This window comes from Vigna umbellata, chromosome 5, assembly GCF_029865625.1.
Source record: "Vigna umbellata cultivar VRB3 chromosome 5, Vumbellata_1.0, whole genome shotgun sequence".
Taxonomy (NCBI): Eukaryota; Viridiplantae; Streptophyta; class Magnoliopsida; order Fabales; family Fabaceae; genus Vigna; species Vigna umbellata.
The window spans coordinates 69,551,979-69,570,338 of NC_142169.1; the positions used below are offsets into that span (position 1 = coordinate 69,551,979).

An 18,360-nucleotide genomic window follows, 5' to 3' on the forward strand; every position below is an offset into this window, starting at 1 on the left:
ATAGATAATTTATTAAATAAAAAATAAAATAATATATTTGATAAATATAAATTTCGCTAAAGAATTGGCTTATTTCTACTTTTACAATTTAGAATAAAAGTAGTATGATATTTATTGTCATTCATTTAACATATCTAACAAAAGTAAAATGATGTGGGTGAACTTTTGTAATTTTTAGAAACCCAAGAAAGTAAAAAATAAGAAAAAATAATGTAAAATGAATATAAAAATATTATTTCAAATATCATTTCTCTGCCATGTAACATCAGTTAACACATTTTGAAATAGATTATCATTTAATATTTTTGTGGAAGGAGTGTCTACCCCACAGAAGGACTTGAAAGGTGGAAATCCAAATCCTTTTCATTTTATATCTTCCAAATCCAACGTAACAGAAGACAGTGATAATTTTTTCGCATCACCCAAGACCACTCTCTCTAACCATGACCACCGCTTCTGACCCAGAGAAGCCGGTCACGGCCCAAGTGCCAGACGAAGAAGACGACGACGTTTCTCCAATCGAACAGGTCCGTCTCACGGTCACCAACACAGACGATCCGACCCAACCCGTATGGACCTTCCGGATGTGGTTCCTGGGTCTCCTCTCCTGCTCCCTCCTCTCCTTCCTCAACCAGTTCTTCGCCTACCGTACGGAGCCTCTCATCATTACTCAAATCACCATTCAAGTCGCCACACTCCCTATTGGGCACTTCATGGCCGCAGTTCTTCCCGAAACCAAGTTCACTGTTCCCGGGTTCGGGTCCAAGACATTCTCCTTCAACCCGGGCCCGTTTAACATGAAGGAGCACGTCCTCATTACCATCTTCGCCAACGCCGGAAGCGCTTTCGGAAACGGGTCGCCCTACGCTGTTAGTATCGTGAACATTGTCAAAGCTTTTTACGGACGCAGTATCTCCTTTTTCGCTTCTTGGCTCCTCATCGTTACTACACAGGTTACTCTCAACCACACTTCATTCACCTACTAATTGTTTTAATTACTTTAATTATTCTTAAACTATTCTCCAATTACTATAAAATCATATATAATTATCCATGATTCGTCTTCTCCCACCGGTCCTTTTCACGATGGTTGTAATGATTTGCCGATTTCATGCTATTATTTTAATCAAGTCTTTTGCGTCTCTTTTGTAAATTCTATTCGGCATATATTAATTTTTTCCCTCTTGACCCCAGTTGAATCATTTGATTCAAAGTTTAGATTTTGTTAAAAAATAAAGTAATATTCTGTAGAAAAATAATACGGATTTAAAATTTTCATATAATCTTCTCTATTTGAACTCTTTTTCTTCTATATTTTTTTAATCGATTGTACAATTCAAGTCAATGATAACAACAATTTTCTAGAGTTCCTGTATGTAAGAGAATAATTATTTTTTTATAATTATCATGTTGTGTAAAGTAACGTATATATAATTTTCTAATTTGGAGTTTACTTTAATGTAGTAATCACTGAAGTGCTGTGCAACTAGCAAAACTCATTGAATACTTAGTTTAATTAGATTTTTAATGACTGTTATCAGTACATAGAAAGTATTTAATCGATTTTTGTAGATGACTAAAATTGTGAAAAATGTTGACAAAATAAAATTAATTGGCCTTAATTGACGGCGCGTTTGCAGGTACTAGGATATGGATGGGCCGGATTACTGAGGAAATACGTGGTGGAACCGGCCCATATGTGGTGGCCCAGCACCCTCGTCCAAGTTTCACTTTTCCGGTATGTCATATACTTCCTATTGCGTTTTTTTATCCTAATGTTTTTATCATTTTTTACAAGCATCTTTCTTTTCACTGTACTATTGTATTATATTTTCTATGAGTAGTAAAATGAATTCTTTTAATACTTATAATTTATATTTCTTCAAAATTCAATGATGCACATAGTAAACTTGCTGGTAGAATGTTTTGTAACATGCACATGTTCCTTACATCCCCGCAGTAAATATTTATAGAGCGTGGATAGATTTAAACAAAAGGGAGAGTTTATTAATACCTCTCTAATGTAAAGTTACCCAATAAATGAACCTGACTTGAATTTTAGATAAAGTTCACTCACAAAAAAAGCAATTTGTATGAGGGTAAAGTGCAAGTGGGTGGGGGATTCATTATTTGTGTATAAAAATAGTTTAGCCAAATCGTCACTGATTTTCCTAGAATGCGTAAAGTGAGGAAAACACATAAAAGAAGACTTTGTTCAAATAAAGACACTGAGCTGGGACAGCTGGTTTCTAAGATTCTAGTCTAACTATAGCACAGTTGACTTTAGAACTACCCCACAGTTGACTGCATTAACGTTAATATCAAACATTTAATCTCACTTTTTTCTATTTTTTAAACACGTGGTTCTGAATTGATCAATATTAAGCATAACAGCTATGTGCAGACGACTTACGACACTAAGAAGCAGCAGCATGTGACCCGTCGTGCTAGTTTCGCAATCAATTTTGAATTTATATTTTTAAAAAGGAAGATATAATTTAATATTTACAAGATCCTTTGTCATCTTTATTTTACTTGACTTGGATTCTGATATGGACTACCGATACAAGATTTTTTATCATCACTGTTTTACTTGACTTGAACTCTGATATATTGAAAATGACAACCCATATATAGGAAACATTTTTTTTATAATACAGACTATTTGATTTTGACCAATTGCTAATAACATGCAGTCAAAACTTGATAACTCTTTTAAACGTGTCAAACGGTGATCCTTGTGTGGATGTTTAAGATGGTCTTATACACCTTTAAGGAAGTAGGACATGAAACTCGTATATCTGTAGCTTTATGAGCTACGTACTACTGTTCGAGAAATAAGTATGTAACAAGGGAAACATGTGCGAAGCAATAAAAGTTTCACATGCAATCACATAGTGTGCAGACTCTGTATTTTGATGTACTAACGAATCAATATACTTACATAAATGAATTCTTGATATACGCAGAGCATTGCATGAGAAAGATGACCCAGGACTTACATCACGGTCCAAGTTTTTCTTTATTGCACTATCATGCAGTTTTTTGTGGTACGTGGTCCCTGGATACTTGTTCACAACGCTCACAAATATCTCATGGGTGTGTTGGATATTCTCCAAGTCAGTCACAGCTCAGCAGATAGGATCAGGCATGAGGGGGCTTGGAGTTGGAGCCCTCACACTTGATTGGGCTGCTGTGGCATCATTCTTGTTCAGCCCTCTTATATCACCCTTCTTTGCCATTGCCAATGTTTTTGTGGGTTATGCATTAATAGTGTATGTCGTTACTCCTATAGCATATTGGGGCCTCAATGTGTACAATGCCAATAGGTTTCCCATTTTCTCCTCACACTTGTTTACAGCCCAAGGTCAAAAGTACAACATATCTGCCATTGTAGACAATCATTTTGAGTTGAATGTTGCAGAGTATGAAAAGCAAGGTAGAATTCATCTCAGTGTGTTTTTCGCTCTCACTTATGGCTTTGGATTTGCCACCGTAGCATCCACCCTCACACATGTGTTCTGCTTCTACGGAAGGTAATACCCCTCAAATTATTTTTCTGTGATGCTAAATTTCTTACTGTGTTAATTTAGTACGACGAGAGTTAAAAAGACTGATGTTATTGCATTTGAAATTCTGGAATAAAAATATAGTAGAATGTGTTAAATTCTAAATTGCTCAGGTTGTAAAAATTTGAATGTGATTTAATGTAATGTATACTCCACAGTTGCATGTTCTGCAAAGCAATAAATGTCTTACATTTGAGAAATTATTCTCAGAACACTAGATTAGACAATATACTTATATAAGCTGGAGCTTAATAAATTATATGGTTTACAGGATATATAACTTGAAAAGTTGTGTCAACTCAGGTTAGAATCATATTACGTTTTCCACAATTTTCTTGAAGTTCATATGCAATGTCTTAACATGTAACTCCATGAAACATTACCACAACAGTTTATATTTTTTAGACTATCAGGTATATCATTAAACAAAATATTGTATGTTGATGTATAACCAAATATGCAGGGAGATTATGGAGCGCTATCGTGCTTCTTCCAACGGGAAAAAAGATATTCACACAAAATTGATGAAAAGATACCAAGACATACCTTCCTGGTGGTTTTATTTATTGCTGTTTGTGACCCTTGTGGTTTCTCTCGCACTATGCATCTTTCTCAACGACCAGGTTCAAATGCCGTGGTGGGGACTTCTCTTTGCTGCAGCCCTAGCTTTCGGATTTACCCTTCCTATTAGCATCATCACTGCCACCACAAACCAGGTTAGAGACTACAACTTTTGCACCTCGTTATGTGGTAGCACATGACATATATAGTTGTGCAGAAATTAAACTTGACTAGAAAGACCACGGATGGTATAGATCGAGCTACAAGCCAATTCATCATAGGATTTCTAATGTTATTTCAAATACTAACTGTGCTAAAAAGATTGAGCTTTTCCATACACATGATATATTTTTTTTCTCATGTTTACCCACGAAATGATATGAATATACACACATTTCAATTTCATATAGATAAACAACTACTTTCTGAATTGACATGGAATTAGAAAACTTCATCTTTTCACGTGTCTCGTGACAAAACTAGATACAATAATGCTTAAAAGGCTTTCTCGATGGTTACTTCAGAATTTAAGAACAATGTGAGATAAGATGAAAATAGAGCATTTACGTCTTGTATTTAATTTTAGCTCAAGAGCTTTCCTGGCGTTTAAAACTAGGTTTGTTGTTCATGGGACCACAGCATTTGAAGTTTTAACTATCGCCCTCTTTGTTGTGTGTTCAGACACCAGGATTGAATGTCATAACTGAGTATGTCTTTGGTCTCATTTATCCCGGAAGACCGATTGCAAATGTATGCTTCAAAACTTTTGGTTACATCAGCATGTCTCAGGCTGTCTCTTTCCTCGCTGATTTCAAACTTGGGCACTACATGAAAATCCCTCCAAGATCAATGTTCTTAATTCAGGTACGCTCTTGAAGCACACACACAAAAACAGCTCACCTTGTATATATGCCGACAAAGATAATGCATTTATTCTGTAGTTTTTGTACAGTAAATTTATTGACACATGTATATACGCATGCATAGTTCATAGGTACAATGCTCGCTGGAACCATCAACATTGGGGTAGCATGGTGGTTGCTGAACTCCATAAAGAACATATGTCATGACGATCTCCTTCCAGAAGACAGTCCCTGGACATGCCCAGGTGACCGTGTATTTTTTGATGCATCAGTTATTTGGGGCCTTGTGGGACCAAAGCGGATCTTTGGTTCTCTAGGAAACTACAGTGCATTGAATTGGTTTTTCCTTGGAGGTGCATTGGGACCTATAATTGTTTGGCTATTGCACAAAGCATTTCCAAAAAATTCATGGATTCCACTGATAAACCTCCCAGTTCTCCTAGGAGCAACTGCATATATGCCACCAGCAACACCATTGAACTACAATTCATGGATTTTGATTGGGACAATTTTCAACTTCTTTATCTTCCGTTACAGAAAGAAGTGGTGGCAAAGGTACAACTATGTTCTGTCAGCAGCACTTGACAGCGGAGTTGCTTTTATGACAGTCTTGCTCTACTTCTCATTGGGTTTGGAAAACAAGAATCTAAATTGGTGGGGAAATGATGGAGAACATTGTCCACTCGCAGTTTGCCCAACTGCAAAAGGCGTAATCGTTGATGGTTGTCCCGCAAAGTAATGATACCACTTGTTTGTAGCACATGCAAAATGTAAAAAATAAAAGACCTATACTTTGAATTCAAGTAAATAGCAAGCGTCGCATGGTTTATAGCACTTGTCATTGGATATGGACTGCTTTCTTAGTGTGTTGTATAATCAGTGACAGAAAAGGTTAGTAATTTTGAGTATTACATGATTCACCTTTCTATAATTTATTCTCTTTCAAAATAGTTACTCTTTTTTAAAAAAAGTTTTATCTACCACCACATTTCTTGTATTTTTAATGTTTAGCAAAGATTGTGGGCGTTGTGCCTGTAATTAAAGTTTCATTGAGGTGTGAGATGCGCTTCCAGTGTGATTAATTTGTCAAAACTTGACAAAATCTTTTATTAATTTTTTTCCCAATAAATCCAATCAAATAGATAGAGAAAACGTTTAGGAGTGTTGATAATAATAAAATAATAGTTGGACTGTAATATTGAGTTTTATGTTTTTGAGTTTCTATGTTGTCGGATTGATAGGACGCGGAGTTTCTATGAAATGCTTACATTTTCTCTATTTGTGAGTCACAAGGCATAGTTACAAGCATGTATTTGCTTTTGGATAACTTTTGGTTGACATACTTTTAGTTATAATTTTGTCATTAATTAATGAGATCGTTATTAGCTTAGCGAAATTACTATTACCTTAAATGAAATATAATTACAATTGTAATATTTTATAATTCTGATACTAAAACTTTTATATAAGTTGAGCTACTTTTATCGATAAAAAAATAAAAAAAATGAGTTTTATTTAAAATATTAGAGTTTATCTATTTTAACTTTATGAAAGTGAATCTCCTAAATTTTTGGTTTTATCAAAGCTCTTTCATTTATTTTTGTGTGTTTACACTCTTAGACTTATCTTTTATAATTCAAAGTGTAATGTCTATCAATTTTTACTCTATATTCTTGTCTATTTTTATTTTCTCGTTTTAATCACCAAACAACAATTTATTAAACTTAATTTTTACCAATCACATTTTATTTCAATATAATTTTATCATTTTTTTTCAATTTAATGAAATAACTAATTTTACATTTATCATATTTTATTTTATTTTTCTTTTATAATTAATGGGAAAATGGTAATTTTTTTATTTTAACAATTAAACTCTTTTTAATTTATCAATCTCATCACATCATTAAGAAACTTTCATAAACTCTTATCTTAAATCCTTTCATTTCTTACCGTATTTTTCGTAATCCAAATAATCCCACGTTCACATCTCTTTCCTCTTAAATCAACTCTCTTAAATTTGTTTTTAGAAACAAACGGTTTTTTTCTTTTTTTTATAATGACCAGTGATTTGTGTGAAAGTCAGAATCATACACAAACTTTCAAATCCAAATTCATTTTGCAATTGAATGCAGTTTAATAGTACAAAATGTTAAAGTTCTAAATAAAGTTTGATAAAAATATAAAAGTTTCATAAATAATTGTCTCTACCCTAAAGTGTGATGTATGTTAACAAAATGTTTAATCTATATTTTTTAGACACAAGCTAATGCATTTGAATTCAATAATCGTGTGTCGTTAAAAATATGTAACTAGTGATTGAAGTTATGATAAATCTTTGTGTGAGTAATAAATTATTTTATAAATATATTAGTGATTTGTGCCATGGATATGAATTCAACTTCTTTTTATACTATTTTACATGACATATTAATCACATTGATAATTTTTAATTTTTTTATTACACCATGCTCATAATAAAGTTAGATTAATTAAACGATAATAAAAAAATAAATAAACTTAGACATATAACCATCTTTATATCTAGTCGTTGAATGTTGATTTTGCGTAAAATAATAAATGAAAGACAACTAAAAATGTCACATTATAACACTACTTTTACAAAATGGATTTTTTTGTTGTTGTTAATGTTCCAAAACATTTTAATTTCAATTTATTTTATTAAAATGAGAACATATATTTACTACTGTGATTTTAATTTTACCATATTACATTTAATTAGCAATAATTTGATTAATTAATTAAATTATCTAAAATTATAAAAATGAAAATTACAACATTATATTCAACTGTTTTTTTAATCTAGTAAACCAAATTCAAAAAATTACACCCAATAAAATAACCACAACTAAACATAAAAAGTGATTTCTAAAAAAGTTATTTCCAAACTTGCAAATTAAACAAAAAGTACAAGCATTGAAAAAAAAATCATAAGTAATAAATTAGTGTACTAAATCACAACTCTTTCAAAAAATTTGTTAAAAATATAAAAAAGCATCGATAAGCACGAATAAAAAAATGTAAGAAATGAAAAAAGAAATCAAAGTAAAATTACGCTGTACAAGACGACTTCTTCATTTTGTTTTTCCAAACACGTGGCAATTTTATTTTTAAAAAAAGTTTACGTAAAAGCAAATTGCACAGTTAATTTACACAACAAATCGCCATCTCAAAAGTCTGGATAACCTAAAATAATCTTAACAATAAGACCTTTTTATTTATTAATATAATAATTTATATTAAAATGTATTATAATTTTATTTAAAATTTATTTTTCAATTTTTTGTGATACAAGATTATATATTAACTTATCATAATTAATTAATATTTATTTTTAAATAAATAATAAAATCAATTGCGACATTATTAATCATAAATAATTTTTTATGGGTTTTATGGTTTTCTGAAATTGTTCCATAATATATATATATATATATATATATATATATATTGTATTATTAAATATTTTAATTGATTTTATTATTTTTCAATCCTATATTTTTATTTGAAATGTTTAATTATGTGAATAAATTTAATATATCAATATCCAACAAATCATAATAATTTTTTAAGGTTTAAATATTTTTCAAATGTCTAAAATAATTCATTGAAGAAATCTATAGCACTGATTTTTAAAAGACGTAAAATAAGAACTTTACTTGCATTCCTATAATATATATAGTTTGTTCATGTGGTGGAGTGGAGATGTTAATTTATTAAAATTGCGTTTCAAAATCTTGAATAAAAAGATAATAATTAAATTTTGTAGAGAAAAACCAACTTTTTTTAAGCAGACAGTGGAAACGATTCTTTCAAGCACATCTTTTTCTCTTCTTTACGTCCATATTAAAGACAGCTCAGTCTTCCCCGAAACGTGTATGCATGGAAAGATCTTGTGAAAGACTTGGAAGACTAATCTGCGACTTTTCCATGGTCAACTCCGATGGAAAACTCGAACTCTTTTCTTATATTACAATTTCCAAATCTAGCCGAACAGAAAACAGCACTTCCAAACTTTTCGAAACCTTGATCAAGCATAAAAACCTATCGTCTCTTACACTACACCACAGCATGTGGTCCGACACAGAGAATCCAACCACTAGTGAAGCGGACGAAGGCGAGGTGTCTCCCGTTGAGGAGGTTCGTCTCACGGTACCCACCACTGACGACCCGACCCAACCTATATGGACCTTCCGTATGTGGTTCCTGGGTCTCCTCTCCTGCTCCTTCCTCTCTTCCACCAACCAGTTCTTCGCCTACCGCACCGAGCGTATTATCATAACACAGGTCACCGTTCAGGTCGCTGTCCTCCCCGTCGCGCATTTCATGGCCGCGGTTCTACCCAAGACAAAGTTCACAATCCGTGGGTTCGGGTCCAGGACCTTCTCCTTCAACCCGGGTCCGTTTAACGTGAAGGAGCACGTGCTCATTACCATGTTCGCCAACGCCGGAAGCGCTTTCGGAAACGGGTCTCCGTACGCGGTTGGCATCGTTAACATTATCAAAGCCTTTTACGGACGCAACATCTCCTTTTTCGCCTCTTGGCTTCTCATCGTTACTACACAGGTTAGAGGCGTGAATCACTCGTTCACTCACTCACTCGCTGACTCACCATGATAAGATGCGTTTGTGTGCAGGTGTTAGGATACGGGTGGGCTGGGATACTGAGGAAATACGTGGTTGAACCAGCCCATATGTGGTGGCCCAGCACCCTCGTCCAAGTATCGCTTTTCCGGTAAGTCAATCAAAATTATTTTCGACTATTATTTTTCAATCAATTCATAATTTATATCTTCCCAACTATTTTAATAGTTTAGTGTCAGTATATACACTGTTTTAAACTATAAACCAATCAAAATTATTATCGACTTTTTTTTAAACGCTAATTATAAAACTTAACAAATATATAAAATAATAATTTATTTTTAAATAAACTTTTTAACATAACTTATATGTAAAAATTATTTTCTCTTATTTTACTATTGTTTTTATCAATAGAGTGAACAATTTAAAATAAACGATTTATTAATTTTTATTAAATAAAAAGAAAACAGAAAAGTCTCATGTTGAAAGAGAAAACAATATTTAAGATAGGTTTAATGTCTCGGTAGGTATTTAATTTTGGTTCAGAATCTCAAATAGGTTCCTTTCTTTTTCGCCGTCTCAATTGGATCCTTATTTTTCTAAAATTGAATCATAGAGGGATTTGCCGTCAAATTATTGAAAAGACGCAGTTAAGGAGGATGTTACGTGACATGCTGATAATGTCTTTTTAAATTATGTGACATTAAAAATGCGTGTGAAGTGTATTTTTTTAATTTGTGAATTAAAAATGAAGTGCAAAGAAGGAAATTAAAATTTAAATAAGGACAAAGTGGTCAAAAGAATCTAAATTAACTGCAATAGCTCCTTTCTGTGTAATTGCCAATTCGAAATCAGACTTCGTACCAGGGTTTGTGAGAGAAAAGAGTGCTTTGTGGATTCGGAGGAAGAGGAGGAATGGAGCTTGGTGATGAAATGGTTAAGATAATCGTAGGGCATGATGGAGCGAAGTCTCCATTTGAGATTGGACATGACCCAAAGCTCCATTCTTTGAATCGTTTTGGAGCAAAGATTAAGTTAAATTCGAAGCAGGTCCAATAAGAACGGGACATGAAGAGAGGCATGCCACTAGTAGAAGCTGAAAAGGCCACTCACTCGATTGCTGCCACAAAATGAAAGTAAATTAAAATAAAAAATTATAAAATAATAAACAATAATAATGTCTAACTTTATCCCTAAAAAGCGTGACATTTTCGAGAAAAAAACGAAAGAAGAAAAGTGCATTACGGGAAGAGAACATAGAGAGAGGAAACGGTCCAAATAGTTGACGGAGAGAAACGCCGTCATCGGAGAAAACTTGTAGAATGCTTGAATCTCCATTGCCAAAAACAAATCACTCGTTCATGCATCTAAACCAAAGTGCTTCTGCCCAATCTCTCACGAACCCTAATTCAAAGTTTTAATCTTCTTCCCAAATTTGATTTCGAATTGACAATTGCACAGAAAGGGGTTGCTGCAGTTAATTTATATTATTTTGACCATTTTACCCTTATTTAAATTTTAATTCCCCTCTCTTTGCATTCCATTTTTTAATTCATAAATTAAAAAAAATACACTTCACACACGTTTTTAATGCCACGTCATTTAAAAAGACACTCTCAGCATGTCAAATAACACTCTCCTTAACAATTTCTTTTCAATCTAACGATAAACCTCTGTTTAATTTAATTTTACAAAATAAGAATCTAAAAAAAAAAGAAGATTTATTTGAGATTATCGACAAAAATAGGAACTTACCGAAATATTAAAGCTTTAAAATAAATAAAACAATTGAAAGACAAAAATATTAAAATTTAAAAAAATTAAAAAGTAATTTGGTGGTGCAAGAACTAACATAACAATTTGTCAGAGAAAAAATTACCACTTGATGATCAAATCATTAACAGTTTAGTTACATATTTTTTAAAACTATATATTAATGTATTATTGTATTGATAGATTGAATTATAACGAGAAGAAGGTGGTTGAAGTATTATTTTCCAACAATACAGAAAGACTTACAAAGTATAAGAGAAGTCAATAGCTACGGGGCCAATATAAACCCTAATCAACGCATAGTACTACTAATCAACGCATCGTACTGATAGCTATAGGCTCCTAGTCTAGTTGGACTTATTGTTGCATAAAACGTCAAAGGTTATTACTTCTGTTCCGGAACATAATTCTTCCACTAAATATTTGATTAGTTCTCTCTTCATTTCTCAATTTTCATTTTGCATCTCTAAAATATTATAAATACCTTTATCAGCATTTGAAAATCCATTAAAAAATTTACTTAACTAACACTCAAACGCCGGTTAAAAAATTTGGTTAAGAAATTTATTTAACTGACTTTTGAACATGATTAAGGTTTTTTAATTTACTTATTTTGTTTTTATTTAATAATAATAATAATAATAAAACATATTAAAAAATTAAAAATTAATATTTTTAATTAAAAATTTATTTATTTCAATTTAATAATAAAAAGTTCTTTCTTTTAATATAATAAATATTTAATTAATTTAATATTTTTCATATAACTAAATATAAATTAATATTTTAATTTATAAAATATTTATTATAAAAAATAAAAATAAATATATTATAAAATAAATAAAAAACTTAAAAAAATAACACGGTTAATTAAATTTAGATTATTCAATATGTTATATATCATATTTCCAAATACGGTTAATACATTTTTATAATTTTTTAATATGTTTTATTTATTTTTGTTTAATACATAATATTCTAATTTAAAATATTAAATTTTATTTTATAATCTTTTAATATGTTTTATTATTATTAAATAAAGAAATAAATTAAAAGAAATTAAAAAAAAAATTCTTAACGAAAGCGTTAAGGTTTATATGGTTTTTAAAATTTTATATATTTTATTTCTTTTAATATTACTATTATTGTAGCATCCCATCTTTAATAATAAAATACTACTAAAATGAATATTACATATATGATAAATTAACTAATATAAGAAACAAACCTACAAAAGACAATATCTACACATGTAGATTCGTCCGACTTCTTTACTGAATTCCCTCAAACACCTAACACTGAAGTAACTGAAACAGATGTCTCCCTAAGCTCACACCAATCAGATGATCATCGCAAAAGAGAAAACATACAAGGACAGACAACAGGAAAGCAAGGGTAAGCTAGTTTAAAAAAGATTAATCATATACTCATTTACTAAGTTTCATACAAGCATACTTATTCATTCACACCACATAACTCTTCATACATAACACCACACTGAATTTGACTGTCTGAACTTAGAATGATTGCCGAGCTATGACGGGTTGTGCACTCGTGGTGGCTTCTACTGCTTTGCAAAGCCATTGCCAATGGGTTTCACCCTACCACACTCACGAGGTTAGTCCGTCATCACTCACCTTGGATCATACTGGAAGCACCCAAGACTAGGACCTCTTGCTACTCCTCACCACATGGATCAATCCTCTCTACTTGAGAATGAAAGACCATTGAAGTTTTAGGATAACCCCCAAGACTAAGCTCTTGCATTCATTCTAAACATACTTGAAACTCAACAAGAGAGTTCACTTTGGATCACAACATAAGACACCACCATGTAACCTCCCTGTGAGGTCCATGGAATTACGTCCATAACATAGGGCACCACCATGTAACCTCCCTTTGAGATCCATGGAATTATGTCCATAACATAGGACATCACCATGTAACCTTCCTTTGAGATCCATGGAATTACGTCCATCAACCATACTTTGAAAATCACATACTTTCACTTTGAACCCATACTTCAAGTCTTTGATAATTATAAAATCCATTACATATAATCTTTCACTTTTACATTGCATACAAACATAGATATAATACTAATTATACTTCAAAAGACCACAAACAACTTAACAAGTCATCAAAATTCACACGAAACCATTCCATGTACATTAACAGACAATAACAGTCCAAGAAGAACCACTAAACAACACAAAACCCCTTAAACTCATACTTAGACAAGGAAAACAACTTTGAAACCATCACCAACAATTCCGAAAAGGTCCAAAACCCCCAAAACGACCTAAAGGACATCCAAAACGCACATCCAGAACCCTGAAAACCACCCAAAACTGGTGTAGTGACATCCAGTACGACAATAATCGATTATCACATCTGATAATCGATTATTGACGAGAGCATTGAAGGAAATATGACCCTCTCACTAGAATAATCGATTATCAAGTGAGATAATCGATTATTCTTATCAGTTTTTTACAGCAACTTGGTTTTTCTGGTTTTGGTGCATCTTAGACATATTCAAATGATCAGTTTAGAATTTGTAACACTAATATTGATATGAAACATGTTTATAGATGAAAGTAGAGTATTGCATTGGTCATTTAGATAGGAATTAGATTTACCAAACCAACTCAATAACTCAACCTCCAAAAGAGACTAAAAACCAACCTAAGATGCAACTTTCACCTTCATGACAGATTTTCACTGGTTTGAACCTCTATCCAAGTCCTAATTAGTATCATAACCTGTTCAAAACTCTGCAAAACATATTAAACCCCTTACTTTAAAATCTCACTACTCAAAACTCTATTTTTCCACTAAAAACACTCTAAACTTCAACTATACACTACCTTTTCATTACAGATTAGATTTCAATCATCTTATACTTCCAACAAGTCTTAATTTACCTCATGACAGCACCTCAAAACAATTTTCTCACATCAGCCCCAACTTCCTACACTCACATATGAAACACTCCCCCCCCCTTTTTAGGCTTAAAACTCAATAATTTGACCAACTCTCACTCCAATCACTTGAGTTCAGTTTTCAAACATCAAACCAACATTATCACACAAAATCTTAACAGCACAGAACATCAATTTCACACCATTCCAATCATACACACATCATACTATCAAGATCACAAATTAACATACACATTATACACCTAATCATACATATTTCTCAAAATCATCTATAAATCATAGAAATACTAAATTTATAATACTAACACCACTAAACATGGTCTAGCTTCCCTTACCTAAAACTCTTCTTCTTCACGGCAACACTCAAGATCACGAGACGTGGAAAGAAATCTTCTTTGAAACCCTAAATCCTAAACTCCAAATCACCACAAACTCTAAATCCTCCTGCAACTCCTTTTTCCTCAAGTCCACATCCTTCTATGACCCTAGGGTTTTAAGAGAAGACGGGAAGGAGAGTGACAGAGGAAAAGAAGGAAAGAACGAGTTTTTACAATTATTATTACTGATATTATTATTATTAATATTGTTATTATTACTAATATTATTATTATACTAATATTTTTATTATTATTAAAAAAACTAAAATAAAAAAACTTTAATCCGCGTTTCAAAACTGGTTAAATTGGGAGTTAAATAAACTCGTTAATCGGCTTTCGAACATTGGTGGGTACTGATATTTTAGAGGTGCAAGATGATTGGGAGCCACAGGGAGAACTGCTCCAAACTTTTTCATGCTCTTTTTACATTTACTGTTTGATTCTTTAATCTCTCTTTTTTTATAAAAATAAAAATTAATTTTTTCAACAAACAAAATATCCCTGAAAATGGACTAGGAACCTGTTAAAGTGATATAAAAAAAAGTATTTACCTTAAAATAACTTCTGAAATTTATTGATGTTTGAACAAGGTTGGACCGAGGGTGGAAGTGGTGTGGGTGCACTTGAGTTGAAATATGTTTGGTGTTGTCATTTCAGATCGATTGTGGATCATTTAGACTTACCATGGATTTTCTATGGGTGGATGAATTAGTAATATAAAAAGTTTGGTTTTACCTTTGTCATGCATACTTATAGATATTGTTGAAATGCAGAGCAATGCATGAGACATATGACAATAGAGCAAGAACAAAGTTTTTCTTTTTTGCACACATATGCAGTATTTTGTGGTACGCGGTCCCTGGATACTTGTTCACAACGCTCACAAATATCTCATGGGTGTGTTGGATATTCTCCAAGTCAGTTACAGCTCAGCAAATAGGGTCAGGCATGAGGGGGCTTGGAGTTGGAGCCCTCACACTTGATTGGGCTGCTGTGGCATCATTCTTGTTCAGCCCTCTTATATCACCCTTCTTTGTCATTGCCAATGTTTTTGTGGGCTATGCATTAATAGTCTATGTTGTTACTCCTATAGCATATTGGGGCCTCAACGTGTACAATGCCAATAGGTTTCCCATTCTCTCCTCACACTTGTTTACAGCCCAAGGTCAAAAGTACAACATATCTGCCATTGTAGACAATCATTTTGAGTTGAATGTTGCAGAGTATGAAAAGCAAGGTAGAATTCATCTCAGTGTGGTTTTTGCCCTCGCTTATGGCTTTGGATTTGCCACCATAGCATCCACTCTCACACATGTGTTCTGCTTCCATGGAAGGTAATGCCACTCAAATTATTTTGCCCTGATACTTAATTTCTTACTGTATTAACCTATCAAAATTATTAGAGAACATCTATGTCATTAATACCTTTACAGTTGCATATTATGCAAACCAAAATGTATAATATTTGTGAATTTATTGTCAGACGTAGATAAATAATGTACTCATATAAGCTAAAGCTTTGTAAATTATATGCTTTACATGATAACTCAAACACTTGTGTAATATCATGTTAAAGCAAATATTTTTCCACAATTTTCTTAAAGTTCATCCAGTCTCTTAATACGTAACACCATGAAGCAACTAAAGCTCAAAATGAAACATTATGCCAACCATTTATATTCCTTTAGATTATTACGTATAACTAAACATGCAGAGAGATTATGGATCGCTATCGTGCTTCTTCCAACGAGGAAGAAGATATTCACACAAAATTGATGAAAAGATACAAAGACATACCTTCCTGGTGGTTTTATTTATTGCTGTTTGTGACCCTTGTGGTTTCTCTCGCACTATGCATCTTTCTCAAGGACCAGGTTCAAATGCCATGGTGGGGACTTCTCTTTGCTGCAACCCTAGCTTTCGGATTTACCCTTCCTATTAGCATCATCACTGCCACCACAAACCAGGTTAGAGACATGGATGGTACAGATCGAGCTACGAGCCATACATATATGATATGTTTTATTTCTGATGTTTATCAAAGACATAGTGTTGTGTGGGTTTAATATACATGTATAACCATATATCTTTACATTACTAAGATATTGTCCGCTAGGTCCTCACGGATTTATTTTTGATTTAACTCCAAAAAGTCTCTTAATAAGGAATATATCTTATGTGTATATAAATTCATGTGTATTTCATATTTTATGTAATGTGAGACTTTATTTGTATTCAACAAGAAATGCTAAAAGCTAAAGGTGCACTAATGCTGAAGGCTTTCTCGACGGTAACTTCGGAATTTAAGGAACAATGTGAGATAAGATGAAAATAGAGCATTTACATCTTGGATTTAATTTTAGCTTTAAACTAGGTCCGTTGTTCATGGGACCACAAAATTTAAAGTTTTAACTATCACCCTCTTTGTTGTGTGTTCAGACACCAGGATCGAATATCATCACTGAGTATGTCTTTGGTCTCATTTACCCGGGAAGACCGATTGCAAATGTATGCTTCAAAACTTTTGGTTACATCAGCATGTCCCAGGCTGTCTCTTTCCTCGGTGATTTCAAACTTGGGCACTACATGAAAATCCCTCCAAGATCAATGTTCTTAATTCAGGTACGCTCTTGAAGCACACACACAAAAACAGCTCACCTTGTGTATATGCCGACAAAGATAATGCATTTATATTCTGTAGTTTTTGTACAGTAAATTTATTGACACATGTATATACGCATGCATAGTTCATAGGTACAATGCTCGCTGGAACCATCAACATTGGGGTAGCATGGTGGTTGCTGAACTCCATAAAGAACATATGTCATGACGATCTCCTTCCAGAAGACAGTCCCTGGACATGCCCAGATGACCGTGTATTCTTTGATGCATCAGTTATTTGGGGCCTTGTGGGACCAAAGCGAATCTTTGGTTCTCTAGGAAACTACAGTGTATTGAATTGGTTTTTCCTTGGAGGTGCATTGGGACCTATAATTGTTTGGCTATTGCACAAAGCATTTCCAAAAAAGTCATGGATTCCACTTATAAACCTCCCAGTTCTCCTAGGAGCAACTGCATATATGCCACCAGCAACACCATTGAACTACAATTCATGGATTTTGGTTGGGACAATTTTCAATTTCTTTATCTTCCGTTACAGAAAGAAGTGGTGGCAAAGGTACAACTATGTTCTGTCAGCGGCACTTGACAGCGGGGTTGCTTTTATGACTGTCATACTCTACTTTTCATTGGGTATGGAAAACAAAAGTCTAAATTGGTGGGGAAATGATGAACATTGTCCACTCGCAGCTTGTCCAACTGCTAAAGGTGTAATAGTTGATGGTTGCCCCGCAAAGTAGTTGTAGGTTTTATGCCTCTTAATGGTTTCATTACAATATCACACACACTTGTTGGTAGCATATGTAAAATGCAAAATATTGAAGACCTTAATATTAAAGTAAATAGCTAGCTTCACATAGTGTATAACACTTGTCGTTGAATATAGATGTGCTTTCTTCTTACCATATGGTGTATAATTAAGGAAAAACATTCTTTGACAAAAAAAAATCATTTAACATTGTTATAAGGAGTAAAATTATCATAAAGAAATGAAGTTTTTAATTTATAAAGAAAAAAAATGATTGAAGAGTGGTGAAGGATAGTAAAT

The 18,360-nt window shown here is 32.7% G+C and overlaps 2 protein-coding genes across 2 annotated transcripts; both read left to right on the forward strand.

Moving 5' to 3' along the window:
- Positions 1-382: 382 nt before the first annotated feature.
- LOC124831123 (oligopeptide transporter 4-like) lies at positions 383-5,924 on the forward strand. The gene is made up of 6 exons (XM_047305021.2): positions 383-953; positions 1,641-1,738; positions 2,970-3,536; positions 4,033-4,285; positions 4,812-4,994; positions 5,118-5,924. Exons 1-6 carry the CDS (start codon positions 444-446, stop codon positions 5,730-5,732), a joined length of 2,226 nt encoding a protein of 741 aa, XP_047160977.2. The 5' UTR covers positions 383-443; the 3' UTR covers positions 5,733-5,924.
- Positions 5,925-8,896: 2,972 nt separating this feature from the next.
- On the forward strand, positions 8,897-18,214 carry LOC124831124 (oligopeptide transporter 4-like). The gene is made up of 6 exons (XM_047305023.2): positions 8,897-9,580; positions 9,652-9,749; positions 15,467-16,027; positions 16,408-16,660; positions 17,133-17,315; positions 17,441-18,214. Exons 1-6 carry the CDS (start codon positions 8,897-8,899, stop codon positions 18,050-18,052), a joined length of 2,391 nt encoding a protein of 796 aa, XP_047160979.2. The 3' UTR covers positions 18,053-18,214.
- Positions 18,215-18,360: the final 146 nt, after the last annotated feature.

Excerpts from the sequence above, each read along its gene's own strand:
- LOC124831123 (XM_047305021.2), top strand. The coding sequence starts at position 444 with ATGACCACCGCTTCTGACCCAGAGAAGCCGGTCACGGCCCAAGTGCCA. Across the intron at positions 954-1,640 it reads TCCTCATCGTTACTACACAG|GTACTAGGATATGGATGGGC; the intron begins GTTACTCTCAAC and ends GCGCGTTTGCAG. Across the intron at positions 4,995-5,117 it reads GATCAATGTTCTTAATTCAG|TTCATAGGTACAATGCTCGC; the intron begins GTACGCTCTTGA and ends ACGCATGCATAG.
- LOC124831124 (XM_047305023.2), top strand. The coding sequence starts at position 8,897 with ATGGAAAGATCTTGTGAAAGACTTGGAAGACTAATCTGCGACTTTTCC. Across the intron at positions 9,750-15,466 it reads GTCCAAGTATCGCTTTTCCG|AGCAATGCATGAGACATATG; the intron begins GTAAGTCAATCA and ends GTTGAAATGCAG. Across the intron at positions 17,316-17,440 it reads GATCAATGTTCTTAATTCAG|TTCATAGGTACAATGCTCGC; the intron begins GTACGCTCTTGA and ends ACGCATGCATAG.